Source organism: Acinonyx jubatus, chromosome E4 (genome assembly GCF_027475565.1).
Source record: "Acinonyx jubatus isolate Ajub_Pintada_27869175 chromosome E4, VMU_Ajub_asm_v1.0, whole genome shotgun sequence".
Lineage (NCBI taxonomy): Eukaryota > Metazoa > Chordata > Mammalia > Carnivora > Felidae > Acinonyx > Acinonyx jubatus.
Genome location: NC_069395.1, coordinates 7,119,058 through 7,145,157, shown reverse-complemented (window position 1 = coordinate 7,145,157; position 26,100 = coordinate 7,119,058). Strand labels below are relative to the sequence as shown.

General features: G+C 45.1%; 1 protein-coding gene across 1 annotated transcript in view; it reads left to right on the top strand.

The window, feature by feature from the left end:
- Positions 1-25,111, top strand: part of RGS5 (regulator of G protein signaling 5) — a 46,996-nt gene extending 21,885 nt beyond the window's left edge. The window contains exons 2-5 of the mRNA XM_015061626.3: positions 5,064-5,174; positions 12,302-12,363; positions 21,792-21,958; positions 24,638-25,111. Of these exons, the coding sequence (XP_014917112.1) occupies positions 5,064-5,174; positions 12,302-12,363; positions 21,792-21,958; positions 24,638-24,799 (502 nt within the window). The 3' untranslated portion in view covers positions 24,800-25,111. The remainder of the gene's footprint in view (positions 1-5,063; positions 5,175-12,301; positions 12,364-21,791; positions 21,959-24,637) is intronic.
- Positions 25,112-26,100: the final 989 nt, after the last annotated feature.

The window sequence follows — 26,100 nt, the reverse complement described above, 5'->3', positions numbered from 1 at the left end:
CAGATTTAAAACCACAAACCCTACAACTATTCCAACCCTTTTCAGTTTGAAATCGCTAACATGAGTCATCTACAAAAAGAATTATCTCCCTCTGAGCCTTTAATTAAAATCTCACCCAGGCATTTCCAATTGATTTTACTTCAAAACAAGGTTTTCTTTGTAAAACAAAAGCGTACCGAGACGGGGGTGAGATGGGAGGAGATAAAAACTGCTTCCTGTTCACCAGCATTAATGTAATGTAGCCAGGGCGGTCAAACCGAGAGGAGAATGAGTAGAAATCATAAATGTGTTAGAATGTCTTCTTCTCTAGATGGAGTTGTTTTTGACATTGAGTTAATGTCAGATACATTCAAGTTGATTTTTAAGAGGGGGAGTAAAATGATAGGGTTGAGCTTTTGTTTTGTTTGATTTTCCACTTGGTTTATGTTGATCACAGACGTGTGTGTAGCTATGGTGGGGAGGAAGAGGCAAGGGGGAATGCGTCCAGTCTGTTCCAGGAACTCCTGGGGAGAAAAACAAACGTAGTAACATTGTTTATTCTTGCAAAAAAACATAGAAGGTTTCAAATAGCTTCGTCTGCAGCATCTGCCAACGGCTTCATCCTTAAACTCTTAGTGTTTTGTAAGAGATGCAATCGTGTTATTCATTCTCCATATTCCTGCAAACTCCTAATTAAACCAAATGGACTTCCTGACTTAAGGACCCTCTTTAACATCTGATATTTGAACACACATTACGCCAAGATTTGAAGCTATGGGAAGAAGTATTTCCCAAAGCCCTGCATTTCCTTTCTCCTTTACATCCCCAGGGCAAATATGAGGAAAAGAGTAACCTGACGTTCTGGTATATGTTTATCAACTCTGAGGAAATGGAATGTAATTTTCTATAGACAATGTTATAAATGGCCATTGATTTCTAGAACATCCCGTGAAAAGCTTATTTAAGCAGTGATGCAGATGAAATTGTACTAGGGTTCTGATTGATTCTGGTTTTTAAATTTATTTTTTATTTTATTTTATCTTTACATTTATTTATTTTTGAGAGAGAGAGAGAGAGAAACAGAGTGCAAGCGGGGGAAGGACAGAGAGAGAGGGAGACACAGAATTCAAAGCAGGCTCCAGGCTCTGAGCTGTCAGCACAGAGCCTGACTTGTGCTCGAACCCACGAACCGTGAGATCATGACGTGGGCCGAAGTCGGATGCCCAACTGACTGAGCCACCCAGCACCCCCCTCCCCCTGCCCCGGATTGATTCTGGTTTTAAAAGGCTTTTGTGGGACATCTTAAAAATTTGACCACCTTTATAAAAAACCATGTATTTTTGTGGGAAAGTACATCTTGAAAGAGTTAACAAAAGAAAAACCCAAGACAGATTGAGTTTGTAAGATGGGATGCCACCTGTCTACACCCAGTCTTTGAAGGCACCTTTCAATCACATCACCTCTTTTTGTTTTCCTACCCAAACTGCGGCAGGCTGAGCGCCGTCCAGAGGCTCCTCTGCTATCCCTGTCTTCATCAGAAGGGGAGGCAGAGCGAGCCGGCTTCGTCTAACCCGCCTGTCTGCTCTCCCTACTCACCCTTGACACTCGGCAGCGCAGACCCACTTGGGCCTCCCTCCGAAGGACGGGGCACACCCCCCTCATTTTGCCTGGAAGGGCCCATCTTTGCTGCTCCGCTTTGCCTCCTCGGAGAAGCCCCCCCTCGCCCCGACTTGGCCCTTGTGGGCCAGAGATCTGCTGCCCTCTGGAGCCTCTCCTTGAAAAGCTGCTTGTGATCGCTTACAAGTTTGGGGCTTCAGTGGGCTAGAAGCACCTTGAAGGCAAGGACCAAACTCTGTATGTGTGCGGCGAGCTGCTGACACAGTCAACATGACCAAGGAGGAAATTAACGGGGTGCCGGTGGCTCAGTCGGTTAAGCGTCCGGCTCTTGACTTCGGCTCAGGTCATGATCTCCCAGTTCGTGGGCTCGAGCCCCGCGTCGGGCTCTGTGCTGACAGCCCAGAGCGTGGAGCCTGCTTCGGATTCTGTGTCTCCCCCTCTGTCTACCCCTCCCCAACTCATGCTCTGTCTGTGTCTCTCTCAAAAATAAATACGCGTTAAATTTTTTTTTTTAAAGGAGGAAATTAAAAAATGAAATTTAACAGAACTCCACTCCTTGTAACTTACCCCTTCGTGTCCAACCTGCTCTTTGGCCAGCAATCACATACAAATATCTCTCTTCCTTTTACAAAAAGCAATGGCTCAAACGGAGCAAAAGACACAGGGAGAAGAAAAAGAAACAGAAACTGAAAGGGGGAAAAAAAACAACCCCCAAACTTCAAGAACCTTCCAAACAAAAAAACCAAGCATATGAGAAACGTTCTAAATGTTGGTGTGTGAACTACTGAGTCAAGGTTGGAACTGAAAACAGCTGCTTCATGCACCAGTTTACTTAAGGGTGGGGAGTCAGGGGATATGGGGCCAGAAGGAGAGCATATTATGGGTGAAGTTCTTCAAGAACTGAGTGGGAGGGATATTATGACCTGACCCCAAAAATGGACCTGGTGTTTCTGGCACACCAGCCAGCAGAGGGTAGCTACAAATACAGCATGCATCGCCCCTGCCCCTACCTTCGTAATATTTTCTTTCTTTTCCAGATAAATATTAAATTGGTGACTCTTGTCTCCAGAGCTAGAATATGGCAGGTGGTGGGTGTAGTAATTCTTAGTAACTGGTGGGAATCTTTTTGGATGTTTTAATTTGGTACTTGAAGCTAGGGAACATGGATGAGCTTAGTTGGAAAAATGATTATGCAGTTAGAACTAACTTTGAAGAAGCAGTATTATATGCCAAACACTGTGCTGACTCACATGCATTAGCATATTTAATCATCACGAAAAAGAGGATGTACTATTTTATCGGTCCCATTTTCTGGGCAAAAAATCCAAAACATTGGTTAATTTAAGCAACGTGAAGAGCTTGGAATCGAAATGACACTTATTCTCATGGTTTATATAAGCTCCCCCCGTGGAACTTTCCGGTTTCAACCAAAGTGCTGTTCTGGGTGCTGGGCTGTGGGATCTGAGCTGGCTTCAGCCAGAGGAAGGGTCCTAGGGAAAGAATGGAAGCAGAAAGAAATGAAAAGGAAAGGACATTGAAGTGACTAAATCTAAACCACAGTTTCAAAATTGTATTTATGATACTAAAGGAAACTATGATATGATTCAATATTTATAGGTTTTTTTGGTAATGGTTACAGATTTCCTTAATTTTTTCTATCTAATATCCGTGATTGTTAATCTCACACATTTTCTTTTTTTTTTCCAAAACAAATTTAAGTTTATTTATTTATTTTGAGAGAGAGGAAGGAAGCACACACACCAGCATGAGCAGCAGAGAGAGAGGGAAAGATAGAATCCCAAGCAGGCTCTGTACCATCAGCACAGAGCCAGATGCAGGGCTCAAACTCACGAACCCCAAGATCATGACCTGACCCGAAATCAAGAGTCGGTTGCTTAATCAACTGAGCCACCCAGGTGGCTCACACGTTTTCTTTACTTAAATTGTCTCATCACTGTCTCCACGTGAATGGATGAGGAAAGTTTAGAGCAGCCAAAGCCCATCTGGCCACAAGATGAATCCCATCATAGCTCTTGAAGACTTAGGTTAGGACCAGCATTGGTGGGGAGAGAAATGTTAGCAGATTTGTCGGGAACAAAGTCAAGATCTCTTCAGTTCACTCTGGCTAATGTTTTTGAGTGTTGACTGGGTGGCCGGGCAATAAGCTCCCACAGGACTGACAGGTATTCAGGACTCAGAGCTTACCTTCACCTTCCAGCTGGGACAACAGACACATGAATCAATAACCATAATGCAATGTGATCAATCCTATCTTCAGAGCCTGTGCAAAGCACCAAGACGGCAGTGAAAGAACAGTTTTTTGGGTCTATCAATATACAACAGCTTGCCTTACGGATTAATGCTTACAATTTGCTGGTGCTCTTGGAGTTCACACTTGCCATGATAATCGATAACTTAGAAGGTTAGTTTTGAAACTCGGCATGAAAACAATTGCGTCCTATGGTCGTGGAATGCCCAGAATTCTGACTTCATCAACTCACTGAAATGTTGAGGATAGAAAGCAATGGTATGGTGCTGCTGTGGTTGGCCCATTGGCAATTAATAGTCATCTACTGAAGGCTTACTGCATGTAAGATACTCCAGTAGCCATTATAGAACAATGGGCAAGTGGCTGGGGAAAAACCAAATCCATCTAAATAAAGAACACTTTATAGAGAATACATCTTCAGGCAGAATCATTTAATTATATAGCTCAAGATAGCTGAAGAAAACATCTAGGTTAACTCTGTCATTTTGCAGATGAGGGAACTGAGGCCTGGTGGTAAAAAATGATAAGTTTTTCAAATATTCTACATCTAATTAATGACGGATCTGGGACCGGGGTCCTCAGAGAACAGATAGGCAATGCAGTGAGTAGCTCACCTGTGAACTCTAGAGCCAGACTGTGTGGGCTCCTGTCCCATCTCCAGACTGGCTGGGTTATCTTAAGTTTTTATAAACACTCTGACTTTCAGTGTCTTCATCTGTAAAAAAGAATAATACCATGTATCTGTCTTATATGAAAATGAAAGGATACATATAAACCAGTAATTAAGAATAAAATGAGGGGGTGCCTGGGTGGCTCAGTTGGTTGAGCGTCAGGTGTTGATTTCGGCTCGGGTCATGATCTCACTGTCACTTGGAGCCCCATGTCAAGCTCCACGTTAGGCATGGAGCTGCTTGAGATTCCCTCTCTCCCTCTTCCTCTGTCCGTGCCCTGCTTAAGCTCTCTCTCTCTCTCTCTCTCTCTCAAAATTAGATTATGCGTATTAACCAGGAACATAATAAGAGCTTGAGAAATGTTAATTATTAGAACTCACGTGTCCCGGTTTCTTCACCAGTACTCTTTCTGCCACAACAGGACAATGGGCTTTCGTTCATTTTTGTTTCTCTGACACAGAAAGAAATCTATGTGCCAGATCTGTGTGCTCATATGGTGTTTCCATTGCCCCTTATATCTTTTCTAGGGCCAAGGAGATTAAGACCAGGTTGGGAATCCTCCTCCAAAAGCCAGACTCAGCGGCTGACCTTGTCATCCCATACAATGAGAAGCCGGAGAAACCAGCCAAGACCCAGAAGTGAGTCACAAACATGGGTTCCGCTCCTTTTCCTCCAGAGGATGGCTATTTCTCAGGTGTCCAGGACCCGCCCTCCCGTGTACAGCTCCCCGCCTTCGATCACTCGCCGAAGGTCATAAGATCCCTCAGAGAAGAGGTGGTTTATAAATAAGCGTAGTTTTACCCTTCCATGTCTGGAGCATCATATTGGGTGTTGGCAGGTGACTTAAAAAAATAAAGATAAGGCCCTGCCTTGGGACCCTGTTGGAGAGGCGGACAACACCAAGGCAGCCGATTTAAGCCAACTAGCTCCTTCTCTAAAATACTATTCCTTCAGGGTCCAACAGAGGAACAGAAGACTCTGTTCCTCTGCCAGAGGAAGGAAGGAACACTCGACCAGCCGACTCTAATGTACATTAAGAGTTTTTAACCCCGATCCGTAAATTAATATTCTTGACTGGACTTCTCTCTCCTTTTCCCCCACCTCCCCACTTCCATCGATTCAGGCATGGAGAGAAACTAGAATTCTCAAGATTCAAGCTGTCATGGCAGAGTCCAGCTGACCACTGGAGGAACTGTCCTCATAGCACCCACGTCATTTTCATCTCCATCCACCCCCTCGAACATTTTCACGGGCATGAAAATCAAGAAGGGCAAGTGGGTAGGAGAGAAAACAGATGCAGTCGAATTCCTTCACTCTGCCATCTAAAAGCTTTGAGGAGATCACAGAAGCGTGGTGGAAACACAGGCACCCCTTCATACCTGAATTTCTTCTTAAACGTAACATACATATAAATTGGCCAGTCATTTCTTTGTCCAAATGCCCTTCGAGCTAAGATAGCCGGGTGGGTTGGGAGAGGAAGAGACGGGTTATTCCTCTTAAATCTTTTTCCTTCAACCTAAGTGGATATCTCCATTCTCCTCTTATTACTTCAAAGTGATTCCACACCGGAAGTGAGGCGTAATTGGGTTTTCTGCATTTAGAAAGGGGAAGCTAATTCAGGGTGGAGTGGCTCGCACCAGGCACTGGCAGGGAATGAGAAACACATTTCATAGCAGCGACAGATCAAAAAAGCCATCTATTTTGAAGAAAACAATGTAGTGGTTATGGATCTGTAGGAATTCACTTTCGGAAATAAATATAGTACTACATTTCCTGCTTCGATTCTCTGTTTTAATCTTGCACACAGACACTCGAGCTATTTGGCTTAACAGGTATTCAGAGAGAAGCAGTTTTGGAAGAAAACCTGGGGTCGGTATTTATTGGATGATTTTCCTCTCTTGTCTTCTGTCGCCTTTCTTCTTCCAGGAGTTTAAATTGCTGTTGGGGGGGGGGGGGGCGGGAATCCTTCATATCCCTAGAGACTATTGTGTCTCTCTTGCATTTTTCACGGTGACCATTGCAAGGCTTTCTCACCCTCTGTCAAACCCCTCAACGCCTTCCACCTCTTCATGTTTGGCCAATTTCCTTGCCTTTTAATTATCATGAAAAGACTGTGTTCTGCATGAGCTCGGTCGATCTCTCTTCTCGCCACTTGAAATTTCTCTGCCTTTTTGTACCCATGTTCCTCTCTCAGAGAAGAAAATAAACCTTCTCCAGACTGAAGATATTTTTAACCCCCTCATCTTTAAAAAAAAGCAATCCCTTTTTTAAAAAGCATTTCTACTTTTTCAATGTTTTTCCTTTTCTTTTTCAATTTTTTTTTTTTTTAACTTTTATTCATTTTTGAGAGAGGGAGACAGAGCACGAGGGGAGGCAGGGCAGAGAGAGAGGGAGACACAGAATCTGAAGCAGGCTCCAGGCCCTGAGCTGTCAGCACAGAGCCCGACTCGGGGCTCAAACTCAAGAGCTGTGAGATCATGACCTGAGCCTAAGCCAGACGCTTAACCGACTGCGCCACCCAGGCGCCCCACAAGGTTTTTATTTTTCTCATTAAGAAAACAGAAATCGAGGGGCGCCTGGGTGGCGCAGTCGGTTAAGCGTCCGACTTCAGCCAGGTCACGATCTCGCGGTCCGGGAGTTCGAGCCCCGCGTCGGGCTCTGGGCGGATGGCTCGGAGCCTGGAGCCTGTTTCCGATTCTGTGTCTCCCTCTCTCTCTGCCCCTCCCCCGTTCATGCTCTGTCTCTCTCTGTCTCAAAAAATAAATAAACGTTGAAAAAAAAATTAAAAAAAAAAAAAGAAAACAGAAATCGAAAAAAATAGAAACGAAAAATAGACAAGAGCTGCCCACATCCCTACCGCCCATAGCTGGCGTCTGTTACCATTTTCGTGTTCTTAGTTGCTCTTTTCCTTCTGGGGCCGTGTTCCACTCTGAAAAAACTCTCTCAGTCCCCCACTCCCACTCCTATCCCTTTCAATGCTTTCATGGGGGTAATTCTAGAAACAGAAAGGGTTAATCATGAAGCCCGTAAAACAACCAAAGCATTTATTTGGGGTCTTAGGGATGGCAATCTAGGAGATACAGAGCCTACCCAAATTGAAAATGTGCTCCCGATCGCCAACGTGAAGTGCAAGCTTATGAAGTCAAAAACCACAAGGTTACGTAATTTGTTTTGAAAGAATGGTGATTGGCGCTGGCACAGTTTTAACTAATACACAAGTGGCTGATCAGCTAACAGGTGTTACCTTAGCTCTATTTCGGTCCAAAGTAGAAGGATGTGTCCTGGGAGGTGGTCCAGGTGCGCTGACCAAAGTCACACATTTATGGTGTCGGGAGATGTACCTGCTTCCTCAACGTCTTCTCGACTCCATTCTGGGTCACTCCTTACAATGCTTACTTGGTTTTGAATCTTCTTTCGCAAAAGTCGCCACTTCCAGGATCTTCTCTTCACTCTTTCTGGTCAGGTTGAAACCTTACTACCCACAGGAACCCTCTCGAAGGCTTCGCCTTTGACTCATCACCAGGGGTTGACTCTGCTCAACGGTCTTCTCTCTCTCTGAGGACTCCCACTTTTGTTCATCCTGTCCATACGCGAGCATCTCCCCAGGCTGTGCCGTAGGTCCTCCTAATGAATAGTAAACAAATTAGCACAACACATAAATTTAGTTTGCAATAACTGTTATCATGGCTTGTCATATAATCCATTGTAAAATGCTTAGCAGCTGCTACAGATAATCTTCTTTTTAAATTTAATTTAAATCCAAGTTAGTTAACATGTAGTGTAATAATGATTTCAGAAATAGAATTTAGTGATTCATCATTGACATACGACATCCAGTGCTCATCCCAACAAATGCCCTCCTTAATGCCTACCGCCCCTTTAGCCCATCCCCCCATCCAACACCCCGCAAAGCAACCTTCAGTTTGTTCCCTGTATTTAAGGGTCTCTTAGGGTTTGCCTCCCTCTCTGTTCTTATCTTATTTTTGCTTCCCTTCCCTTATGTGATACAGACATTTTATAGTTCATTTTATACTCTAGATGTTCCTTTTCTCCTTCCCTCTGCCACTAATTTTAAACTACACTTTGCTGTTGTTGTTTGACCACTTTATAACTCTAGAATGACCACACAGAAGCAGGCTCTAGCTGTGAACAGTTACCAAGTGTTCCCATATGCAGACTCTGACCTGGTGAGCTGCTGAGTGAACATCATGGCCAGGATTACGGCCGTATGCACGATGTTTGGGCCAAAGCTAGACAACGAAAGAGCATGAGCAGGGGAGGGGCGGAGGGAGAGAGAGGGAGACACAGAATCCAAAGCAGGCGCCAGGCTCCGAGCTGTCAGCAGAGCCTGACGTGGGGCTGGAACTCGTGAACCGTGAGATCATGACCTGAGCCGAAGTCGGAGGCTCAACCGACTGAGCCACCCAGGCGCCCCCAGATGTTTTCATCTACATCCCCATCATAGGCGCCCAGGTCACTGTTGGCCATGGGGTAAGGGCTCAACAAATGTCCATGAAAGGACCTGAGCTGAGTCGTGAGCACAATGCCCTGCGGGGAAGGAAGGGAGAACAGAGCAGGCACATCAGGGCCGATAAATAACTGGGATTTCATGTCCCTTGTCAAGAAGAAGAGGATGTGAGAACATTGCCAGGAGTGTTCCAATACGGGCCAGGGACCGTGTGGATTAAAAAACGAGGAAAGAGGAACCCACAGTGTTTAGAGAGGTCAAAATACTTTCCCATGGTTACAGCTAGGACGTGTCAGAGTTGCCAACACTCGTAGCAATGGTTCACGGGGCTAACATTTTTGAAATCGAAGGTTCAGTGTTATTTACGGCTTTCATCAACCAGACTGACTATGGGCACGCTGAATCATTGCTAATGTTTGCATTCATTTGATGCACACTTATTGCAGGGTAGATTAATGCTGTAGGGGATGCACCATCGGACAGGTGGAATGGGAAAAGTTCTCCATGACTCACCGACTCTACGTTTAGGCAGTGAGTTGCCACATAAGCAACTCAACGAGTAAGTGGCTAAGAGGACAGTAAAAGAGAGAAAACGCTTCCGGTCGAGATGGTCACTTCCTGGACCAGGTGGCATTTACACTGGGCATTAGAAAACACACAGTTCATCATCTCTGTAAATGTTTGTTTTGCCTTTCATGTGAACTGGCTCCCTCCCTTTCCCCCACACCCACACTCCGAGACCATGCCCACTCTCTGTGGTCAGCTATGGCCTTGCAAACCGGGGCACTTATTGGCCATTTAGATCTGCATCTATCTTGTTTCCAAAGAAGTCAGACTTAATGAGGGCTGGCAAATTCTGAGAATAGGGACAGGATGAACCTCCGTTACCTCCTAGGCTGGTAATCAGAACACTGGGCTGAATGCTGTGGGGTATGTGTCCTGCTCAACTGTGTCCTTGAATCAATTTGGACTAATTTAACCCCCAGGCGGACTCTGCACATGTCCTTTTCAGGAATTTAATCTTGGCTGTGATGTACCGCTCATATTGGTCATTAGCCTGGTTCTAACAAGACCATTTGGGACAAATTGGATCAGGCAGCACGCTTAAGTCAGGTGCACCTGCTTATGTGATTTCTTCTGCCTGTGTTCCTCTATGCTAACCAGAGGAAAAGCGGGGAGAGGAAGGTGATTTCATTTTAGGAGAATATTTATGAAGTGAGAAAGAGGTTCAGTGAGGGAACCAGGCCTTTCCCTTGCTCTCTTTCTTTTGTCCAATTATTGAATGTCCTGCTCTTTCTGTCAACAATCAGTAGAGACTTGAAGGGGAGTCTTTTATTTTCAGCACATCACACCTACTGTAGTGAATTAAGATGCAGAAAGCCTTATGGTAAAAATGTAGGTATGAAATAACATACACGTAGGAAAAGTTCTCAGTAGGGGGGTAATAGAGAAGAGCCAAAAGGAGTTACGACCTCTAGAAAGCAGGTCCTTTTCTGGTTAGAAATAAAACGAGGCAGCAAAACATAGGGACATACTTGCAATCCCTTTTTCATGATTTCTCGTTCCTGAGCTCCTTTACACTAACCAGAAGAAAATGGGAGGAAGGAAGGCTGTTGACATCTTAAAAATAAATTTCCGAGGGATTAGTGTGGTGTTCTTGATCTGTGACACCTGTGTTCTTAGCCAGGAACAAAAGAAACCACCTAAGATCGTTTCACCAGGTTTGTTATTCTTATTTTTGGCATGTTTAATCTTCAAATAGTAAAAACAGAAAACATTATGGAGAATTGAATAATTAAGACCCCAAATCTGCCCATATTCCATGATGAACAGTAAAGAAGTGAAGGAGGGGCACTTGTGGGGCTCCGTCGGTTAAGCATCTGACTCTCGGTTTCGACTTAGGTCGTGGTCTTGCGGTTCGTGAGTTCAAGCCTCACGTCGGGCTCTGTGCTGACAGTGCAGAGCCTGCTTGGGATTCTCTCCCTCTCCCTCTCTCTCTCTGCCCTTCCCCCATTCGCTCTCTACGTCTCTCTCCAAATGAATAAATAAACTTGAAAAAAAAATGAAGTGAAGGAAATACAGCACGTTAGCCAAAAAAATCTACTGCCATATTGGACTCCCTATGTAAATAAAGTGTATCTATATAGCAAAGCCTGGGCAGCAAAATGAAGAGTGGAATTAGCAAGTGTCTTATCAAGCTCAGCTGCTAATCTTAATACTTGAAACCCCAAGATAATATTAAAAAAAAAAAAAAAACAGAAGCAGGATCAGTCCTGGACTGTCTGAACAGTAGATAAAAATAGTGAAGAGCTAAGGAAGTTCCAATTTGGGAAAAATACCTTCACTGGCCTTGCTATTCTAAAAAATGCCTTGTTACTTTCTTTTGATTTGACGGGGAAGGACTCCCATCACAGTGCAGGAGCGAGAGCAGGGGAGCCCCGGGGAGAGCACAGTCAGCCATATTTCCCAGACTGCACCAGCGGGACTTGACACAATCCTGCGGGGAGAGGGGAATTAGCGGTTATAATGAAATAGCTGCAGGGTTGCTGCATATATAAATGTTAAAATAAAAACAGCCCAAGGGGAAATTATATGTTAGCTATCACCTTCTCCTTTTGAGTCAGCATCTGGAGCGTTTATGGACAACATTCCTAGTCACGATGTAGACCACTTTTCTTCTCAGGAGGAAATCTTGCAAAAATCACTATCTGTCCTAACAGGGCAGGAAAAATGCACCCAGGTTTTTAAAAACGTAGACATACTCTGATCCCATTTCCCGTGTGAGGCAGCATTACACCTTTCATCTTCCAGCCTTAATGATGGCAATGGGATGTGGATGTGGAATCAAATGCCCTTTGCTGATTAAATTATGTAGTTAAAGTGAAGCATCGGGGAGGCAGAGAACACGAGTTCAATCCCTATAACGGGGCCACTGGATTTCGTTCTGTTGCATTCGGGCCACAAAGGGCACAATTGGAGGTACTGTCATCGGATATACGAGAATATCAAGACACAGCTTCATGATGAATGGACTTTACTTCCAAAAAGAGGCAGACCTAAACAAATTGCTCAAAAAGAGATGAAAATACACTATACAGATGAGGGACAGCAAACCCAGCCCACCAAACCCAATTGCTAGAAAGAAAATAACTCACACTCCCTTGTCCTGAGGATGGGTCACTGGTTGTAGCTTTTCTGCGAAAAGCAGATCCAGGACATGGTCAGTGGATGTGGTTAGTACCCTTCTCATGGCGGTCACCTTTTTTTTTTTTTTCTCCCCCTTAATTCTTGATGAAGACCCCCGCTGGATGAGGCTCTGCAATGGCGTGACTCCCTGGACAAGATCCTGCAAAACAACTGTAAGTTGGAATTGTCTTTTATCAAAGGTCAGGGGAGGGAACAGAGGCAAAAATCGCCTTTGTGTTGCTGGTGTCCTTCTCCAATTTTGACACTTCTTCAATTTTTCGTTTTTTCTTTTATTTATTTATTTTGTTTATTCTTGAGAGAGAGAGAGAGAGAGAGAGAGAGAGAGACAGAGCACAAGCTGGGGAGGGGCAGAGACAGAGGGAGAGAAAGAATCCGAAGCAGGCTCTGGGCTCTGAGCTGTCAGCACGGAGCCCGATGTGGGGCTGGAACCCAGGTACTGACAGATCATGACCTGAGCCAATGTCAGATGCCTAACCAACAGAGCCACCCAGGTGCCCGCTTCAATTTTTCCATGTGGACTCAACAAGGGAAGGATGCCCAAGGAGTGTGGTTACCCAGATCACAAGAAGACAAAGTTCTACTGTACTGTGAGAGAACATGAAAAGAAAGTGGCTTGAGGACTCATGATCGCAGATTATTTTCCCATCTATCCTACTTATTCTTATGAGCCAGAGCAGGTGGCTTGACCTGTGTGTTTCTCAATAATTTTTTAAAGTTTTTTAAACGTTTATTTATTTTTGAGAGACACAGACAGAGCACGAGTGGGGGGAGGGGCAGAGAGAGAGGGAGACACAGAATCGGAAGCAGGCTCCAGGCTCCGAGCTGTCAGCACAGCCCGACACGGGGCTCGAACCCACGAACCATGAGATCATGACCTGAGCCAAAGTTGGACCCTTAACCGACGGAGCCGCCCAGGCGCCCCTCAATATTTTCATCAGTAAAAGAGAGACACTGCCCTTTCCACCTTAGCCTCATCATGGCTTGGTAAGGACTGGTTACAACAGCATGAAGAACAGTGGATTAGGAACCAAGATCGGGTAGATACGTCCTAGTCCAAGCTGCTATTGACGGCTCTGGTGGCCTGACATGCGTTGTTATCTCCCCCAGCCTTGGTTTCCTCTTCTGGTGCTTGCCTTCCTTCAAGACACGACAGAAGTGCCAGCAAGAACCCGTTCCCACGCTAATACCAACAGAGCACTGCTTGCCTCTCCCCTAATCCAAATCCTTACTAATCCTCAAGGCCTGCGGTATCGAGGTTAAGGTTCCCCATGATAACAAGATGGCTGGTCTGCAGTCAAACTGAGGTCTTCTTCCCCCCCTTATGGGATTTCCACATGTAATCCCTGTGGCCGGAATACTTTGTATTCCCATCTCTGTCTGTTGAAATACTTCCTCTCCTATGAAAGCAGATCTGAATGCTGACTGCCTAGTCTTCCTTGGCCATCCAGGATGATTTATCCTCCCTCTGAGCTTCCAGAGAACCTGTCTGCACATCTTTTCTGCTGCTTGATACTACCTACCGAGTACTTCTTCGCCGCTGTCTCCCTCCGATAACAGATTATAAACTCAGGGACAGCCAAGGCTTAGCCTTTTGATCTGAACAACTTCCCAATAAGAAGTGCACGATATGGGGAGAATAAGTATTTGTGGAATAGTTCATTTTGAGAATATGATTCAATTTAACGTATCCAACCTGTATTTCTTCATCTGTGCCCCAAGAATGGCATATGAAACTGTTGGATGCTTTGCAAAAATAAGGATTTAAAAAATGCTTCTTGCAGGTGCATCATTATTAATAAGCACAGCATAGATAACAAAAAACATATGTTGAATCGTATATGAAAAATTTTTTATGGCTCAGTTGGCTAAGCTTCTGACTCTTCGTTTTGGCTCAGGTCACGCTCTCACGTTTCATGGATTCGAGCCCCGCGTGGGGCTCTGCACTGACAGTGGGGCCCTGCTGGGGATTCTCTCTCTCCTTCTCCCTCTGCCCCTTCCCCACTCGCACATGCGCGCACTCTCTCTCTCTCAAAGTAAATAAATAAACCTAAAAAAAATTATGTCTTGTTTTGAGTAGGGCAAGCTTCCGCTTACCTGATGTAGAATCATTACCTCTTTGTAACTTTCTTAATTTTATCCACTTTGATTCTCTTTTTAACTCTTCGGCTAAACAGAATACCATGCCCTGACACATATAAAGTGTTCAGTAAATGTTTGTTAACCTAACGGGTGAATGAGTTAATTCATTTTGCTTCTTGGATCCAGAAATTCCACGAGGTTGATTAAGAGAAAAATATTTATGTTTCTCAATTGACTTATTTATTGTCTTACACAATGGTTTTGGGGCCAATTGCAACCAGACAGATGATATATTGCTACATTAAGAATACTAAGTACCCTGGGTCCAGGTATTTATTGCTAATGTCAAGAAACCTGAGAATTAGCAGACCTATTTTCATGTTTACAAAACCATGAAGGAGAAGGATATATATTTGTGTGCCCATATCCAATCCTTTTCAGTCCTGCTAATCCTTAGGGGCACGTGTTCATATATTTCAGGCTTTTAGGGACGGGGAGCTATTTGGTATAAGAAAGATAGGGGCAGAAGTTAAATCAGAGGCAATTAGTGTTAACACCTTAGCATTTGTTGAGGGTCTGAAGCCTTTCAGCTTGAGGCCTGAGACTCACAGTAATATTTGCTACTTCTCAGTGGAGAAAATATACATTCACGTCAGTGTTGTGTACATATGTATATATAATATTCACATTTCATTTAATTATATACGTTTCAAAATTACATATGCATATAGATGTGTTACACAGTATGTATCTGTGTATACGTGTGTGTACGTATAATCTTAAGTTCTACGTAATTATCCTCCTAAGTAATTAACGTTTTTCTTTAAATGTGTTTTGTCACTTCTGTTTTTTCGTTTTTTTAATGTGTGTGTAAGAGAGAGAGAGCAAGCGAGCAGGGGAGGGGGGCAGAGGGAGAGAGAGAAAGAAGCTTGAGCAGGCTCTATGCTTAGTGCAGAGCCCATCTCGGGGCTCGATCCCACAACCCTGAGATCATGACCAGAGCCGAAACCAAGAGTCGGAGGCTCAACCAACTGAGCCACCCAGGCGCCCCAGGAATTAACATTTGAAGACTGGGGAAATTAATTTCCCCTAGTGATAAATGGAAAAGCACTTGATAACCATTCAGGTCAAAATTCTTCCTTTGAAAGGGTCTTTCTTTATATTCAAAGAAGCTCAGGTGAAAAAGAGAGGTTCTGGTATGAATATAGAGATCTCGCAGAAAGAGTGGAGACCCATGCCCTAAAGGGAGGGGGGGTGCCATTAGTAAATAAGACTGCCTCTCTCTCGAAGTTTATTCCTCTGCCCTTACTCTCCGTGTCTCTCTCTTCCTCTTTATTTTTCCATTCCACCCTCTCCCCCGGCTTCTATGGCTCCCCTTTTTGCTCTGTGTGTCCCTCTTGCCATGTTGTCTCTGCTCTCCACTTCTCGCTGTCTCGTTCTCCCCAGAGAAGGACTAACAGAACACCAGGCACCAGAAACCTGAAGAGACATTTGACCTATTCTCCCGAACACCCGCTGTTGTGCCTCGTGAATAACTTTAAGCCAAACTTTAGCAACTCAGCTCTCAGGAAATGTTATTTGAATCTGCTAAAACTCATGGTCTGGGATCAGAAATAGCTAACATTAGCTGTGAATGATGCAAAATAGGTAACCAAGAAAGATACGTTTGAGAAATCTATGCGTTTGAAACGCCACAATCTCTGCTTGCATGTTTGGATAAACTAAACCATTTCACCTCGAGGAGTGGCATCTTCGTTGATTTACAGAGAACATTTGGCATTCTGTTCTGCTCATGGCAGGAGGTTGCCTCACAATTGATATAGTTCCCCAGTATTCCTTAAATCCACATTTTTCTTGAGCAGAAATGAAGTCAATTGGTACCTAACCTCTTAAAAATTAGACAATTAAGGTGCTATTCAATCTTTCCCAACTAACAAGCTTTCTCTTGCTTTTCCTCATTTAAGAAATCATTTTTAAGCCTCCAGTGTATTTAACTCTGTTTTGACAGTACGTCAATTTCTTACCTGTTTTATGTTCAACTCTGCAGGTGATGACACCTGTATTCATTAGGTCTGTGGGACAAATGACCAGTGTGCTGCTCATTAAACACAAACACGGATTGCACGCGGAAGTCTAAATAAAACAGTGACATTAGGGGCGCCTGGGTGGCTCAGTCCGTTAAGCGTCTGATTCTTGGTTTCGGCTCAGGTCGTGATCTCACGGTTCATGCGTTCGAGCTCTGCATCGGGCTCCATGCTGACAGTGCAGAGCCTGCTTGGGATTCTCTCTCTCTCTCTCTCTCTCTCTCTCTGTCCCTCCTCTGCTCACTCTTTTATCTCTCTCTCTCTCTCTCTCTCTCTGAAAATAAATAAACTTAAAATGAAATAAAAAAAAAAGACCGTGACATTAAATTCCTCCACTTGACTGTCTTTAAGAGCCAAGGAAGGGGGCGCCTGGGTGGCTCAGTTGGTTAAGCCTTGACTTCGGCTCAGGTCATGATCTCGCGGCTCGTGAGTTCGAGCCCTGTGTTCTGTGCTGACAGCTCAGAGCCTGGACCCTGCTTTGGATTCTGTGTCTCCCTCTCTCTCTCTGCCCCTCTCATACTCTGTCTCTCTCTCTCTCTCTCTCTCTCAAATAAAAAACACACATTAAAAAAAATTCTTTTAAAAAAGAGCCAAGGAAGAATGAAACACAATCCAGTAGCAGCGGGAAAGTTTATATGCGAATTCTTTTTTTCCCAGGAGCTCCAAAAGGTCAGAGCATTTCCTGAGACACCCTTGAGATTTGGACTCGTCTGTGGGGAATGGAACAGCCCAGATCTAGCCTTCTCTCTCTCTGTGTCTCTTTTCCCTATCTTTGCCTTCTCCTCCTGCTTCTCTCTCTTTGGTTTCCAATATTCTCTCTCCTTTTTTGTCTGGCTCATCTATGCCCTCCTCTGACTCACTGGCAGCCACAAATTCCTTCAAAGCAATAATAATGACAGTATCAGCAATAGGTTACTTGTACTGTTTGTTCACGTGCCGGGCGTTGCCCAACGCGCTTTGCATGTAGTGCTTTATTTAAGGAGCATAATAATTTTAGGGCTTCGGTACGATAACAATCTCTACTTTTCAGAAAAGGAAAGTGAGGTTAGGTAACGTGCTCATGAAATAAAACACTACCGTGGTAGATTTATTTTTCTTTTAGCTCTCCGTCCTTCGGCTCTGCGATGTGGGAGGAAAGGCGTCCCTTAGTGGGTCTTATTTGGCTCAGCGTCTGTCTATTCGATGTGAGGCACAGATGTGAGGTGGGTGGGAAGGAGAGGCGAAGGTACGTGAAACTCAGACCTTGAACGCGAAGCCTGAACGGCCTCCTGGAGAAGACAGGCATGTCAGGGAACAGCAGCAACAAAAGGATAAAGAAAGCTCTTCTCCCATCACCATCCAAAAATCTTCAAGAGCAAGGAGAAGGCAGTGTACCTCCCATCTGAGGCAACCTGGGAGCTGGCTTTTGAATGATGGCAAACACTGATTTTAAATTAGGCATGAATACAAATGATGAAAGACAGTACTTCCTGAGCTCTCATTATGTTCGACACCAGGTAAGAGCTTGACGTGAATTGCTGAGTCCTTACAACAACCTTATCACGTGGGTTCACGTGGGTTCCATGATTATATCCGTGTAACAGAGGAGGCAGTTGAGGCTCAGAGAGGGTGGGTCACTTGCCCCAGTTACCGAATAGTGACATTTCTGAGTGGTGATGTGGTGAAACAGGACCCACCCGAGGGTACCTTGACTCCAGAGCCCGTGCTCGGAACGGGCAAGCTATGTAATGATACCTGTCACCTATCCACTCATGACATTCCACCATTTTTCCTCTAGGAGGGGAGATTTATTCTAATCTCCCCCCGTTAATATTTTTTTAATGTTTATTTATTTTTGAGAGACAGAGAGACAGAGCATGAGTGGGGGAAGGGCAGAGAGAGAGGGAGCCACAGAATCCAAAGCAGGCTCCAGGCTCTGAGCTGTCAGCACAGAGCCCAACATGGGGCTCAAACCCCTAAACCGTAAGACCCTGACCTGAGCTGAAGTCGGACGCTTAACCGACTGAGCCACCCAGGCGCCCCTCGCCCTTAATAGTTTTCCTTTATATACCCAACTGACTTGGATTTGTCTCACACTCCTTTTATTTTCCAAGTGGTTTTAGAGCTGGCTTCATTTCGTCCTTTGGTAGGGCTGCTACGTTCTTCTGCTTAGATGTCAAAAGTGACAGCATTCCTTAGGGCCAGCTCTGGGGCCGTAATGTGGGTCAAAACCCAGACTGTTCCCACAAGACCGGCGATCAGGATTCATCTGCTTCCTAGTAGGGGATGCCCGAAGAGGTGTGTTGAGAAGTATCCTGGGGTTCTGTGCAGGCTCAGCAGGGGAGGACGCAGGGATTTCTCAGGGATGTGTGCTGAGGGCCCCGTGCGGTGGGTGTGGAGTGCAAGGGCAGTGGTGTGGGCCAGAGATGATGTGTGCGTTACTTGAAGACTAGACAAGTTTCTCCTGGAGTCTCTTTGGCTCTGACCCAAGAGGACTTCCTCAGGGCTGATGGGAATTGAACAGAGAGTCAAGGAATGGCCCACTGGAAAACCAGAGGCGAAGGAGGAGAAGGTATCTGGGGAATGATTTGAAGGTCCTACTAAGGGGCCATCCAGAGAATTCTCAAAAGCCAGGTGAGAGAAAGAATAGCTTTAAGCATCTCCCCGGACAATAGAGTGAGTTTAAAGCCAGTTATGAGTCTCTGATCAAAGTGTGTGCATTGATAAAAAGCCCTGAAATAGTGTTGTAGAATTCAGTGAGAGTGATAAAACCAGTGCCCAGGAAATGGACTGACTTCACTGGAAAGTTATTTTCCGAGCTCAGCCCCCGGATGTCTGGTAAATGTTAATATTGTTCTGGAGTCCTGGCGTGCGTCCTCAGGTCATAAATACCAATGCTTGGGAGGACTGGGATTTTATCTGTATCTTTTATAAAGACTTGGAATGGGTGATTCAGAGAGACAGATAGGTTGTGGGGACAGGGGCCTGATGAGAATACAATGGCCACAGACTTAATTCTGTGAAGTTATAGTTTCCTCCAAAGTCTTGCATGGGTGTTCATAAGACTTCACTCCTGCTATCATTTCCCGGCCCCTAGAAAGTCCTGGGCGTTTTTCCATTTCAACAGAGGCTACCTGACACATTTTGTTTAAGAAGCAGTGAAAACTTTATGACAGAGAGAGAGAGCTCTAGGCTTTATTTCTTCTTTCAGCATATGTGGTGACTCCTGTGTCACTAAATTATAACAAATGGTGCTAGAAATAGAGTGCAAAATATGGAAAGGGAGAGAAGGAAAACACACCCGATTTTATCTAGATATGTGTTACCAAATGGTTTTACAGTAACTCTCCTAGTGAGGTCTCCAGAGCAAATTGTTCATCATGCCTACCATTGCTCCCAGCTTATTTTTAGATGTCGATCAATAAAAAAGGAAAAAGTCTGGGGCACCTGGGTGGCTCAGTCGCTTAAGCATCCAGCTCTTGGTTTTGGCTCGTGTCATGATCTCCCGGTTCGGGAGTTCGAGCTTCGTGTCGGGCTCCGCGCTGACAGTGTGGAGCCTGCTTGGGATTCTCTTTCCCCCTCTCTCTTTTCCCCTCCCCTGCTCATGTTCTCTCTTTCTCTCTCTGTGTCTCAGAATAAGTAAATAAATTACAAAAAAAATCTTAGGTGAAGTATAAAAAGAGAGGACTAAAATGCAAAGTGTTTTTGTTTGCATCCAGAAATTGCTGAGGACTCTAATCCAAGTTACTTATCACCTAACCACTCTGTTTCTTTAGAATTGAATGTGGCTGCAGGGGATGGTAAGGGGCGTGCGGACAATAAAAATGTATTGAAGGTAAATTGACAAAAATAGACAACTATGTATCCTGGTTTAATCGCACCCGTGCTGGGTGCGTGTTCTATGAAATCAGTGAATTCCCACGTATCACCCCCTATGGAGGGTAGGGAGGAAAAAGAAACACAGCATCAGGCCTAAGAGCTTCTCATATACACATTTGTAACAGACGAATGTATGCATATATATTACATGGATGGATACCTATTTTGAAACAAGTTGGAGTCCACGTGAGCAACAGCACACCGAAAACACAGTAGTTGTAATTATATTAAAGCTAACGTGTTTTAAAAAACTGACGTATTGGGGCACCTGGGTGGCTCAGGAGGTTGAGTGTTGACTCTTGATTTCAGCTCAGGTCATGATCCTCAGGGTCATGGGATCGAGCCCTGCATCGGGCTCTGCACTGAGTGTGGAATCTGCTTAGGATTCTCTCTCTCTCTTTCCCTCTGCCCCTGCCCCCCTCAAAAATAAGTACAATGAAAAAAAAAAAACCACTGACGTATGATTGACAGGCATGGTAACTCCTCGGCGGGTGGTAACTTCATTCAGTCCCTTCCTGCCTGTCTTCAGGTCTCAAACAGAACGTCCCTTTCTCATGGGGCTTTTCTGCCAACTTAAAATAAAGTTAAGTCCCTCCTGTTACTCCATTACTGTCTTTCATATGGTTTTTCCTTTTTTGTGTGTCAATGTTTCTTGCGTCTCTTCACTTTCTTCCTACTTCCCCCAGAATCTGGAAGCTCCATTAGGGCAGGAACCTTGACAGCTTTACCTACTGTTGTGACTTATCGTACTGCCTGGAGTCTAATAACGGCCCAAAAATCATCGATAGAAAGAAAAAAAAAAGAATTGTCATGCACACGATAATCAATGTCGGTATTACAGTGCCAAATCAGGTTCCAAATGTATCTTTTTCCTTTTCGTGATTGAAGAGTATCCAGAGTGGCGTTAGTGTTCCTAATATTCCTAGATGGTCTTACAGGTAAACCTTTGTCACCAAATGCAGGTTCCTGGATTTGAATCCTGCCTCTGCCACCGACCAGCTGGTTACCTAAGAGCAAGTTACTTGATCTCTCTTTTATTTTTTTTTTCATTTTTTAAATGTTTATTTATTCTTGTGTGGGTGGGTGGGAGACGGGCAGAGAGAGAGGCAGACACAGACTCCGAAGCAGGCTCCAGGCTCTGAGCCGTCAGCACGGAGCCCGACCAGGGTCTCGAACTCACGAGCTTGAGACCACGACCGGAGCCGAAGTCGGACACTCAACCGACTGAGCCACCCAGGTGCCCCTTGATCTCTCTCATGTCATTTTGTAAACACAGGACACAAATAGCACCTGCCTCATGGTTCATAAGGGGAGTAAATGAGAGTTAATACGTGTAAGGTTCTTACACGAGTGACAGAAATATGTAGTAAATAAATCCAGGCGATACAACAGGATACAGTGTTGGTAAGCAAGCGGGCAGATTTATAATTTATAGTTTACAATTTTATAGTTTACAAATTTATAATTTACAATCTATTTTGGATAAACTTCTAAAAAATGTATGGATAATATGAAGGACGCATGTATTTATCCATCCAACCAAACTTTCCCCTGGCTAGATGGGCTTGCCAGCTTCAAAAGTTTCCTGAAGTCTGAATTCAGTGAGGAAAACCTCGAGTTCTGGCTGGCCTGTGAGGACTACAAGAAGATCAAGTCCCCTGCCAAGATGGCCGAGAAGGCGAAGAAAATTTATGAAGAATTCATCCAAACGGAGGCACCTAAAGAGGTAGGTCTTGATGGGTGAGTGAGGGTGGTCACCGTGGGCTGAGCTGCACGTCAGGGAGGATGGGAACCCTGCCCCGGGCTCATCGGCGGTGGTCGGCAAACATTTGTGAGGCGAATGGATGCGGACATTCTAATCCCAGGCTTTCCTCCACGTGTGACTTCGGACGGGTTCTCCTATCCTCGGTACCCTTCGCTGTAAACACCTCACGTATGTGTATGTGTGTGTGTACCTAGAGCATGCTTCAATGTTTATTTATTTGGGGGGGGGGGCGGGGGAGGGGCAGAGAGAAAGGGAGACAGAGAGAATCCCAAGCAGGCTCCGTGCTGTCAGCGCAGAGCCCGACTCGGGGCTCCATCCCACAAACTGTGAGATCAGGACGTGAGCCAAAACCAAGAGTCGGACGCTTAGCTGACTGAGCCACCCAGGTGCCCCTGGCACTAAGATTTTAAAAAGAGAAATGGCCACACATAGTTGAATGCGTGGATGATGTGGACATTGCCGATCGTCAGGCGATCATACCTGGTTACCGTAATCGTATTTTCCTGGCTCAGCAAACATGTGAATCTGTATCAGAACGATTCATTAGAGGGGGCCTGCTCACATAAAAGTAATAAAACCAGTAGAGGCTGCACGTCGCTGGATACAATGTGTTAGAGAGAAGTAAAGGCATCCCTTCTTTTAAACATTAAGACTAGGAGAGCGTTTTATACTTTTTTGAAATTCAACCATTCTGTGTAGGGTTGCCTACCTAGCTCAGTATATATTCACGATGAGAGAGGAAGAAGCATTACTTTAGTGTGGCAAGAGGAATAAAACGAGGGGCGCCTGGGTGTCCCAGTTAGTTAAGCCTCTGACTTCGGCTCAGGTCATGATCTCGCAGTTTGGGAGTTTGAGCCCTGGTGTTAGGCTCTGTGCTGAGAGCTCAGAGCCTGGAGCCTGCTGCGGGTTCTGTGTCTCCCTCTCTCTTTGCCACTCCCCTGCTCATTCTCTCTCTCTCTCTCTGAATACAAATAAACACTAAAAAAAACACCAAAAACATCGGACTCTCAATTTTGACTCCGGTCATGATCTCACAGTTTGTGGGTTCGAGCTCCGCATCGGGCTCCATGCTCACAGTGTAGAGCCTGCTTGGGATTCTCTCTCTCTCTCTCTCTCTCTCTGCCCCTCTCCTGATCGCACTCCCTCTCTCAAAATAAGTAAACATTTTTTTAATTAAAAAAAAGAAGAAGAAAAGCCTGGGAACAGAGAGGTATACATTACAGCGTCGCCTCCATCCTGTCCCTCCTGAGCGTTAGCGGGCATGTAACTTGACCTCACCGGGCTGGGGTCCCCACATGCAGAGTCAGGCCCTGGACCTCAGCTCTGAGGCTGTGCTGCATCGTTTCCTCCTGCAGAAAGCACTCCGGCCCCTCTCACCATGGAAAATCTTACCACAGTCTCAACTCCTTTTATCTTGGAGCTTGGGGCCCAGCTCACGCCCGCTGTCCGGCCCATCCTGGCCTGACACTCTCCGCCAGGCTTTTGTCCCTGACTCTGCCTGCAGCCACACCCACATCCTCTGAGCGCAGAGAGCTTTTCCGGTGTCGAGGACCTCTAGCAGCCCAGGAGCGATCTAGGACGTTTTGTGACGCTCCAATTCAGAACCACTGGCCAATTTGGATTCTGTTTCTTTCTCTTACAGCCAGGTAGCTTAAGGGTCCTTAAAGCCCACGAGATGATGAGCAGCGAATCCTCCCAAGTCACACTCAGGCAGGCCCGTGCAGGGCTGTGCCCTGCACAGTCCGGAGGACCATCCACCTGGCCCCTAATACGAACGGTGTCCCCCCGGGGACTTGGGCGATGTGTCGCTAACTGCACGCAGGACATCAAGCCGCGACGCCTTCCAAGGCTGCAGTCTATTAGTGAAGGGCAACACTGCCTGGCTTTTTAATCTTGTCTCTCCCACTCGTGACCTGGAGCGAATGCCTCGCATTCTGCCCCTTGGTCGTAAGATGGACATGTGGGCGTCCCGCTCAGAGCGGCGAGGTTCAACGGGAGCCTCGACCCAGAGCCCGTAAGACTAACGTTCCCGGCAAAGAGCCTGTGTAGACGAAGCGCCCGATGAACACTAGCCGCTATTCTTATCATTTGTCTGTCAAAAACACTGTTGCCTGGTTTGTTCCGGGAAAGACCCCATTTCCTCGCTCTTCCAGATCCGTAAAAAAAGCTTCTGGATCGGGTCAGAATTCCCTTCTCTTCTTCCCTGTCTCCATCAGGCGTGAAAGCACACGCGGCCGGAGGAAGGTTGAGGGATGAGGTGTCAGGACACGCGGATTCAAACTCTGAGTCTCTGACTCATATGCATGCCTTAGCTCGGTGCCCTGGAGAAAGCCACTTAAGCTTTGCCTACACATGTTCTTGGGGTTCTTGTGAGGATCAAAAGCCGTAAGCACGGTAGCTGCCGGTGGAATTCCGACACGTGCGTTATTTGGACCTTAATCCTACTCGTGCATTTTTTAGAGTATCTGTTGCTTCACCCCACTGCCTATAAAACAGAAATGACATTTCTTCTCACTTCTTAGGAGCCCCTTCCCCTCATGAGTTTATTGGTGACCAATTCCTGTCCCTCCCCACCCCCCCCAACCCCCCATCAAATCCTGCCACCTGGGCTGACTTGTGACCCTGTTTCCCGGCCCGCAGGTGAATATCGATCACTTCACGAAGGACATCACAACAAAGAACCTGGTGGAACCGTCCCCGAGCAGCTTCGATGTGGCCCAGAAAAGAATCTATGCCCTGATGGAAAAGGATTCACTGCCTCGCTTTGTGCGCTCGGAGTTTTATCAGGAATTAATCAAGTAGTAATTTAGTCGGGCTGTGTGGATCATCCAGTGAGTTATTTCCTCTGTAATAACCCTGCATTTTCCAGCAATCTAATCTACATTAGCTTCCCATGGCTGCTTCATTTGAAGATACCCAAACAGGGGAAAATCCCGGGTGGCGTTGTTGACTCTTTTTGTGCACATTGTTTTGGATGTTTATCTAGTGACTGAATGCCTTCCTCTCCCATTTTCTTCTTCCTGCCCCATTCTTAAGGATGTTGTTGTCAACGCTAATCACAGTCACAGGACAATTCTGCTTATGGCAAGGAAACATAAGAAAAGAATATGATACCGTAGATATGGTTTAGGTAATGGATCTCTATCCACCCAGATTGGTACGAAAAATAATGTGGATGTGGAAAGACCGATTTCAAATGAGATCCATTGATCTCATTTGTTGTTTTCATTCTGACCCAGGGGGAATTATCCCTCCATTTCTGACCTTGGTTACTAAAAGGTGGTAAGAATTTTATGAGGCAGCCATTATTTGATTTCTAAGCAAATACATTATTTAAAATATCAATCTTCCCTTTAGAGCCTCTTTGCATTGGCTGGAGATCACTAGCCAGAGATATAACCATAAATATGTTATGTTTATACAAAGTCAAGCTGAACACAATCCATATTGGTTCTTTCCTTGTACCTCTCTCATACCCCCCACCAAGTTACCAAATCTTGTATTAAATCAACAACCTGACAATGGAGTGTTTAATAAATGTGTGTATATATATATATATATATATATATGCATCTAAGTACGTAGGCCCAAAGTTTCCATTTTCAAATTATTTTAAGTCCCTGTGAGTATAAAATTCCAAACTTTGCAACTCCACTCACGTAAAATACAACAGATGCCGTCCAGCGCGATTTCTCTTACCGCCACATCAGGAGAGCTATCCACTAAAATGGGAAAACTTTGTCAGGCCTACAAATGGCTAATTACCCTATGATGCCATCTGTTTATTTAGGGAATGGCGATTATCTTCAAAAGATCAAATTATCTTTAGAAAAATTAATTCGACTGGGGACGCCTTCTGAGATAGCATTCCGAAGGACCCCACATTTTGCGAAATAATGTGATTTTTTACCAACTCCATCTCTCCCTGCCCTGTTTTGCTGCCCATGTTAGTGGGTTGTACTCGTCTTCAAAGTGCACATTTATATCCTAACGTGACTTGCACACAGCTGATCGATAGGCCGTGGTATTTTTTTAGTAGTTTTAAACTTTTAATTCCGTCTTTCGTTATTATAAGTCTCACTAGATTTTTTTCTTATCTCTAG